The 8,515-nt window shown below is 56.5% G+C and overlaps 3 protein-coding genes across 3 annotated transcripts; 2 read left to right on the top strand and 1 right to left on the bottom strand.

Annotated features, from left to right (window-relative positions):
• Positions 1-217: 217 nt before the first annotated feature.
• Positions 218-1,970, top strand: BZA05DRAFT_447898 (uncharacterized protein; the record flags this gene model as incomplete). The annotated part of the gene is made up of 3 exons (XM_051487203.1): positions 218-496; positions 569-703; positions 765-1,970. The coding sequence occupies 3 exons, from the start codon at positions 218-220 to the stop codon at positions 1,968-1,970; spliced, it is 1,620 nt and encodes a 539-aa protein (XP_051336525.1).
• A 474-nt stretch (positions 1,971-2,444) lies between these two features.
• Positions 2,445-3,516, top strand: BZA05DRAFT_147510 (uncharacterized protein). The gene has a single exon (XM_051478970.1). The coding sequence runs from the start codon at positions 2,617-2,619 to the stop codon at positions 3,478-3,480; it is 864 nt and encodes a 287-aa protein (XP_051336524.1). The 5' UTR covers positions 2,445-2,616; the 3' UTR covers positions 3,481-3,516.
• A 1,193-nt stretch (positions 3,517-4,709) lies between these two features.
• On the bottom strand, positions 4,710-7,384 carry BZA05DRAFT_147443 (SUR7/PalI family-domain-containing protein). The gene is made up of 2 exons (XM_051478969.1): positions 7,095-7,384; positions 4,710-6,969 (listed from the first exon to the last, which is right to left on the bottom strand). The coding sequence occupies exons 1-2, from the start codon at positions 7,282-7,284 to the stop codon at positions 4,973-4,975; spliced, it is 2,187 nt and encodes a 728-aa protein (XP_051336523.1). The 5' UTR covers positions 7,285-7,384; the 3' UTR covers positions 4,710-4,972.
• Between the last annotated feature and the right edge of the window lie 1,131 nt (positions 7,385-8,515).

The following is an 8,515-nucleotide window of genomic DNA, read 5'->3' as shown; positions in this document are numbered from 1 at the left end:
CTATCCATCCATCCAGCCAGCGGTTGTTGATTTCTCCAGCTCTCAATCGTCTTCTACACACTCGAAGTCGATCTTCTCCTTCCCAGCAAACAGCACCGACCAAACGTCCCATCTGTTTATATACCGCCTCACCTCCCCGCCTCCAGCATCCATCCATCCATCCATCCCGCACCCATCCATCCATCCCGCACCCATCCATCCAACCATAACAGAAAAGATGTCCGACTCACGCAGAGGTCCGACTCCCCCCTCCACGAGCAACACACATTTCCACGTCGTACTGGCTGCGCTGTGCCATGTCTGGGATGTTGCGCTCAAGCCCGTTCCGAAGTTGACGTCGGTGGACGATGTAGATGGCACCTTCTTCTTCGCGCCGCTCGCCTATCTCGCCGCCACCCTGGTCACCGCCCTGTACTTCAGCCAGGTCTGGCTGTTCACCCTGTCCGCTTTCGGCGTAGTCTGGCTCGACTCCCAGATGGCTTGGAGGGCCCAGAAGGTAGGAGGATATCTATTCCCTCGTGTGTGACGGTGATTGGGATAGTTGGGACTGACGTGTGGCGGCGAATAGATCGGAATGGAAATCATGCAGAGACACATCGCGGAACAGGCTGAGGCTGCTCGTACTACTGCAAGCCGTCAGAGACTCCCTGTCATCGATGAGGAACCCCGCACAGCCACCGAGACGCCCGTCGAGGCTGAACAGGTAATTGCGAGAACAAATGAATCCACTCAAAAATATATAGAAATACTAACGATATCACCAGGTCACTGTCGCACCCGTTGTGATCGCTGAGCCCGAGCTCTCGATTGAGAAGATCGAGGAGGTCGTCTCTGTTCCCGAGATCGAGGTCGAGGAGGTCGTCGCCGTTCCCGAAGTTTCCCTCCCAGCCGAGGTTGAAGCTCCCGTTCTCGCTGCCATCGAGGAAGAGAAGGAAGCGCCCTTGTACGACGACACCTTCACGCTAATGGCGGAGATGGAGGCCGTTCACCGCGAGCTGGCACAAGTCCTCGGCGCGCGCAAGCAAGCGCTGCAGCAGGCCGCCTCTGCCGCCGCCATGGCCACTGCGACCTGCGGCCCGCCGCCGCAGCTCCCCCCTCGCCCATCCCCCGCCGAGACCAAGCTCGAGGTCATCCCCGCTGACGAGGACACGGCACTGCACGTGTTCAGCATGGAAGAGCTCGAGGAGTCCTCGTCGTCGCAGTCCTCGCTGCGCTCCTTCGGCGAGTTCATCGACAGCGCCTCCGCCTCGGGTCCGGGCCAGGAGTTCTCGCGGCCGCCTTCGCGCCAGATCAACCGCGAAGCCCCGCACTTCCCGATCATCGACGACGTGCTCAAGGAGTTTGAGGCGACGATGCGGGCCCCCACCGCCGGCGCCGTCGCCGAGATCGAGATCGAGATGATGGAGATGGACTCTGCCGAGTCCGGCTCCGAGAACGGCTCTGACAACTACGACCACGATAGCGGCCACTCCAGCGAACACGACGACTCCCGCAACGGCTCGTCGGGCGACGAGAACGAGAGCCGTCCTGACTCCCCCGCTACGAGTGTCAGCTCCAGCAACAACGATGATGACGATGTCAAGGAGGAGCCACTGGACTTTGTCCGCCCTGCCCTCGAGCACGTCGACTCGGGTATCTGCATGGAGGGCGACGAGTACGAGTCCAGGGAGGAGGATGAGGAGGAAGCTATCGTCGCCCAGTCCCCCGCCGAGGAGAAGACCATCCACACCGTCTGCGAGACCGAGCTCGCCGTTGTTGAGGAAGAGGAGACCGTACAGGCTCTCATCGAGGCCATCGAGCTCCCTATACCCACGCTCCAGCGCCCAAAGCTCATCCGCGCTTCCACCTCGCGCTCCTCGCAGAAGAAGATTCTGCCCCCGCGGAAGAACAACGGCCACAAGCGCATCCCGAAGAAGGTGCGGCTGTCGACAAGCGAGAAGCAGAAGTTCCTGAGCCGGCCTGTGTGGTAGAACGAGCGAGCGGTAGAGAAGAAAAGAAAAGAGAAAAGAAGTGAAAGAAGAAAAGCAGAGTGTGGCGAGCGATACACACATACACACATACATCGGAACTTCCTTTCGTCCAGTCATTCATTACACGGGTGTTCCATTTGTCCCACGGTGCGGTCGGTCGGTGCGGATTTGTTTATGGATTTGTTTTTGACTACACGGGTGGCGTTTGTTTTTGTTTTTGTTTTTCCTCTTTCTGTTTTCCGTTCTTCTGTTCAGTTTTGGCGTACGTTCTTTCTAGAGAACTTACATTCATCGCGACGATGGCTCTTTCGTTTGTCTTTCTTTTTCTCTTTCTCTTTCTTTTTCTTGGGGGTTTACCGGAGTATCTGCATTGCTTTGCTGTATTTAAAATCATCAGAATTATTACATATATTCTTCGCTGCTTTCTTCGCTGCTGGATGGGCTCGTCTACGTCGCTATTTCGAATCGTGCGATCTCCTGAAGATGTCTGCTGTTAACCCGTCTGCCGAGTCGCAGTTGGCCACGACTCACGAGTACTTGGCCCCGGGTTGTGTGTCGTTTGCACAGGGGGGTTTCATAGCTATCGTATCGTGGGCTTTCGAGAATCGACAGGCTGACTGCTTCATTCAGATGCCAATACCGTACCATGTACCCAAGCATCCTCTCTCCATCAGATCAAACCGTGACCCCGCACCACCGCAATAACCTCAAAACTCTGTCGAGACTCGACTGCACGCTAACACACCCAGCACATCGGCGATTACATATCACGTGTGCAGCACCGATCAGCCGGGCGGATATACCCGGGGGCCGGGGGGATGGGATGGGCCGGCTTGGCGCTTTAAAGCTTCGGACTCCGGAGCGTGCCAAGTCTGGAGTCTGGGAGCCCAGACTCCGCAAGCGCAGCTACGGAAGTCCAGCTACGGAAACCCAGCTATCGAAGCTTCGAAGCTTCGACAAGCTCACTACTCCAAGCTCCGAGCTCCGAGCTTCACCATCCCACGCGGAAGATCGATGCCGCCTACGCTACGTTTCCGATGAGATTCGATTATCACTCGAAAACACCGAAAACATCGAGGATTTACAGCTGACATACGGCTTGTTCGCGGGCTGGATTCGACAGTACTCTACGGCTACAGTTACGGCTACAGTCATCGGGATGCTGCCGTTTCGGAACCGGCACGGACTAGCGCCCGGGGCCGACACGACTGTTCATGCCAAGGTATGGCGCGTTCTCCGACTGGAGTTTGACAGCAGGGCTACAGGCATCGGTCGGATCCTATTGTTTCGGAATCTCTGCGAACTGGCTCCCAAGGCCCACAACTGCCCACACGCGGTCGTGTCGACCAGCATTTTTTCCGGTGAAGCGTCATTTGTGGGGATCTGCCGTGTGGCAGCGGAATGGGTGATGGAGATGGCTGTTAGGCGCCGCATTTGTGGCGTTAAGGTTAGACATTGGCACGTGAGCCTGGCGGCGGGACGGAAGATTTACAGGTCCTCGAGTTTGTGAGATAGACTTGGAATAAAAACACACATCGTTGCGTGCAGTTTCAGAAACACGGTCTGCGGATATGTATCGAGTGCACCCCCGTCCCCGGCCCACGATCTGTGCAGATGGAGGGCACATTTGGGCGGCATCAGACAGGCGCGGGACGAGTAGCCATGCATGCTAGGTATTGTCATATGAGCGCCGGTATCAGATAGTCAGATATTTGTTGATACGAAAGTGACCATACACTTTATTCGTTCGCCCTGGAAGAATATAGTGTTTTGTTTCCAAGCCAACAGATCCAGATTCAGCCACCTACATACTTCATTCCTTCCATTCCTTCCATTATTCTCTTCCACCCCGTCACGACAACCACGACGGATATTCTCAATCCGTCGACATGCAGAAATCTTTTAGTATAAACCTCCCCCCCCTCGCCCCGCCGACACAGCTTCAAACTTCACTGCTGCATCCCCATTTACCTTCACCTTCCCGGCTGCTATTCCTCGCTCCTCCAACTATTAGCTACATCAGTTGTTTCAACTCCTACCGTTTGTGCGAGGTTGAAGGTGATAGAGTAGCCACGCCTACTTCTCCTGCTGTTCGCTGTTCACATAGACCCATGCCGGGATCACTCGCCACACTTCGCGCATTCTCGCTGCAACCTCGCTTTGACAGAGCCCGATGGATTCTAGATTCTACAGATGTGCATCACTCGTCGCCCTTGCTTTCGTTCGTACTGTGCGAACATACACCTGTTTAAACATACACCTGTCTAAACATATACCTGTTTAATCTACGCGGCCGTGGTTAAGTCTTATTGTCCACAGTGCACACACGCCTCCCACCCGCCCCAAAAGAGTGACATCTCAACGCCTGCAAGCAACATTCAATTCTCCCTCCATCCCCCTGTAGAGTAAATATCGGTACCGTACAGATACCATCATCACCATCACCATCACCATCGCAGTCAGCAACAAGTTGCATTAACCAAACCAAACCAAACTAGGTATGATAATGGGTAGTAGGAACTTCCCTCGCTTGCTCCTCTGTACGTGCACACAAGTAACTTACGGGTACTTCTTCTGAATAGAAAGAGAAAGAGATAAAGAGATAAAGAGAAACAGAAAGAGAAGATAAAGGTAAACGTAAAGGTAGAAGATAAAAAAGCAAAGTGCAATGTAATGTAATGAATGACAGTACCAGAATGCCCAACAACAACCAACAACGAATAATCAAACCCGAAAAGAAAATAGAAGTGAATGAATAGCAAGATTTGACCGTGTAGAATAGAAACCCCGAAGCTGATCAAAAACAAGGTATATAGAACGGAAGGAAGGAAGGAAATGCAATGAGAGCAAGCATGAAAAAAAAGACGAGAAAATGAGAAATGAGAAAACGATAAACAAACAAAACACCTCCGCCCCATCTCCGAAAAAAAATATCCACAGCTATTTACGTGCCACATGTCCCTCTGCCAGGCTCCAGCGCATGCATCCGTATCCGTATCTCATCATCTGAACCCAGGTCCCAGCATTCCAGCGCGCCCACCACGACCCGCCCGGCCCCTTGGCACAGGCAGCTCAAAGTCGGGATTTCCCTGCAGCCCCACACTATGTCGGCCCAAGCCTCCCTGTGGCCGGCCCGGCGCGAGCTTGCTCTGCTCCTCCTGCCACCGCGGGTTGATGCCTCGCTGCGATATGCTCGTGAACCCGCTTGCGGTCGACATAGTCGGGCTTCTCGGTCCGTCGTCTTCGTTGTCCGGGATAGGAGGGGGGTGCGGATTCCACGGTGCGCCTGTGGGGGGATCGTAAGATACCGCGTTGGGAACCACCGGTGACAGTTGGTGCGGCACTGCCGGCAGCGGTGGGGTGGGTATTCTTCGGTCGTCCTGGAACGATGTGTCGAACTGCGGTGCCACATCTTCGTAGTACGAGTCCGACACGCGCTTCGATTTCGACGAGCCGGCACGAGAGGGGGGTCCGGGCCGTGTCACCGATGACCCGGGCAATTCGTTCAGGCTGTTCCGTGCTGCAGGGCTTTGCATGTCGTCCATCGGCCGTTGTGCTCGTGGGGGAATGTAACTGTCCTCCCCGAACACTGGGTGTGACTCATTGACCACTGCTAGCTTTCCAGTTCCACTGCCGGATTCGCTACTCAGCGCTGCCAGTTCCTGCGGCCGTGTCGTCTCCTCCAGGCGACCACCGTCCGAGAGCGCCCTGCCGATAACCTCGGTATTAACTGGAGCAAGCGTTTGTTCGAACTCCCTTCGCTCGTCCGAGTGGGTATTCTCAATTCCGGCGGGAAAGTCATATGCTTCCTGTGGAGGCTGCTGACGGCGCGGTGGTGGTGGTGCGCGAAGGCCGCCACCGGCCACCACCCCCATACCAGGCGGACCCATACCCCTAGGCTGAGAACCATAGTTGCTTTGCGGACCATAACCATGAGGGGGAGGGGGAGGTCCACGATTCATCGATCCCGGTCCCGGTGTGAAGCCGCCTTGATATGGTCCTCCTCGTCGAGGCTCGCGATCGTATCCTGCCGGTGGTCCTCGGAAGCCCCCTGGGCCCGGTGAGGGTCCGAGTCTTCCTTGCGGTGGCCCGTCGAATGTTCTTAGCATGGGCATAGGTTGCGGTCCTCCTCCTCCTCCTCCTCCGTATCCCCTCTCTCCTCCAAACCCTCTCTCCCCAGCATATCCTCCCTGACCACCTCTCTCCCCAGCATAAACTCCCTGGCCCCCTCGCATCTGTGGCGGCGGTCCATACGGCGCCGAACCTCCGTTGGCGGAACTATGATTCGAACCTGCATACTGGCCCCTGTACTGTCCTCCCATCGGAGCGGTCGGTCCCATCGGCCCGACACCACGAGCAGAATGAGCACCATGGTTACTCCGATCGCTACTCTCGGTCCGCAGCGTGTTCGAACGCGTGTAGACACCATCCTCCTGCGGCTCCAGCGCCGCAGTCCTAGGATTCAATGGAACCCGATCCCCATCTTGCTGGGATGGCTGGCCGGGCTTGTTGACCTCAAACATGGCGAATTCGGGAAGCTTGTCCTCGCTCTCCGCCGGCGCCGGCTGGTTGCGGAAATAGTTGTTTTGAGCTTGGCCCTGACCGTTCATCTCCGCATTGTCCTGGATCCTCTTGCTTCGCGCGATGCGACCCACGATCTGCCGACGCATGCCGCACATGACGAATCCACTGACCACGATTAGAATGGTCGCCGCCAGAACTATCCACCCGCCCCATTGCACGTGCGGAAGGAAGATGAGGATATCGACGAGGAACGCGAGGAGAGTAACGATCAGTGTCGGCAGACAAAGGATCAACAACGCGAGGAGGTATTTCGGGGAGTGCGCGGGCTTGTTCAGGTGTGCGGCGACACTGAGAATGAACAGGATCAACGTCAGGAACGCAGCGATCGGGTGGACGATCAACAGGTTCGTGAGGGAGTTGCGAGCTTTGCTGGGTAGCGAGAAGTCGGACTTGCCCTCGTTGGCGAGGATCGTATCTGCGATGGCAACTCCCCGTCAGCTCCTCGGTTCCCAACCTTCCGCCCCCGAGCTCCTCCCCGTACAATCGCGCCGACCACCGCGTCGCCCATCGCCGCCAGAATCCGCGAGAGACGCGACGTACCCATATCGTATCCGAATCCCACTTTACTGCATCCTGCTGTATCCGAGCACCAGCCAAAGACCCCGAACTTGACGCCACCAAAAGTCGCGATGTTTATTGAATTGATGATCGGACTGCTCAGCGTGCTCAGCAACAGCAACGCGAATGCCGCGAGCAGCAGTATGCTCAGAGGCGTTGCTGGTCGGAACATTGTCGGCGACTATTCGGTACGGGTGGGGGTGGACTGATGCGAATGGTGATGAGGCGTTGCCGGCGGCGGCGACGGCGTAGAGCCGCTTATTGGAACGAGGCGAGTGGAGCGAGTCACGATGGTTATCCGTAAAGGAATGTCGACGGTTCGATTATGGAGAAGGTAGTCGTGTGCGATCCCACGGGGGGAACGTCCGTGGTATGTACTTATTCCTTGCTTTTGCTGTGCGAAGGAGTGTGCAATCTAACACCGTGCGCCTCGGAGAGCCCTGTCAGAGCCGGACACGGTTAATAACGAGCAGCGGCTCGCTTCGGACACAGGAGGTGATCGGGGGAGGGCCGGCAGCGGCGACCACGACGAAGGTGGAGGTAGCGAGTCTTGGTGTAGTTTGGGGATTGTGGGTATATGTTGCGTAGGGGGGTAATGGTGGTAGTGGTGGTGGTGGTGGTGGTGGTGGTGGAGGTGGGGGGAGGGAAAGGGGAAGGCTTGTTTGAAGAAGGTGGTTATACGGGATGCGTGTCGCCCTCGTGGATTGCTTCGCGATTTGCACAGCAAGATGGCAACTACTAGTAGGTACCCAGCGAAACCGGTAGTTGTAGCGGAGGTGAGGCCGGCTCGTCGAGTAGATTTTTCCGCACGGGATAGATTGGACTTTTCTTCGCTGATTGAGTGAGAGGGGAGCGAGACGAAACACGACGAAACCCGAAACGTGCCCTGTTCTGGCCTGCGCCTGTCAGATCACGTTCGCTGGAGGAAGCTATAGTTGAGTGGAGGCGGCAAGCAGCAGCAGCAGTAGAAGGCAGCAACTAACGGGTAACTACTGGCAGCAGAAAGAGAGCAGTGACGAGCAGTGACGAGCAGTGGGCTCTATGCTAGGTAGTCCGCGGGCGCAGCGGGGGCGATGGAGATGGCGGGGCGGGGGGGCGAGGAAAAGCTGCACATGGAGGTGGACGTGGATGGCTGCTGGCCAGGAATTACCAACCCGACGGCGGAGGATGAATGGTAGATGGCAGGGCGAGATCTTCAAGTTGTAGAAATCAGGCTAACCATTGAAGCAACACCAATGACCACTAGTGGCTCTCGCCCGCTCTCACTTCGCCGCCCCGCATCGTCCACAGAGATCCTCGAAATCCGTGACAGCAGCAACCCCTCCCCGCCCGTCATCTATCCGCGGACTCGCCAGGTGTTGCCAATAGGTACGGGAGTGGGGAAGTGATTCTACGATCCTCAC

Source organism: Tricharina praecox (assembly GCF_024521635.1).
Source record: "Tricharina praecox strain CBS 144465 chromosome Unknown BZA05scaffold_26, whole genome shotgun sequence".
NCBI lineage: Eukaryota > Fungi > Ascomycota > Pezizomycetes > Pezizales > Pyronemataceae > Tricharina > Tricharina praecox.
Note: the sequence above shows the minus strand (reverse complement) of the source record. Positions and strands in the feature narration are given on the sequence as shown.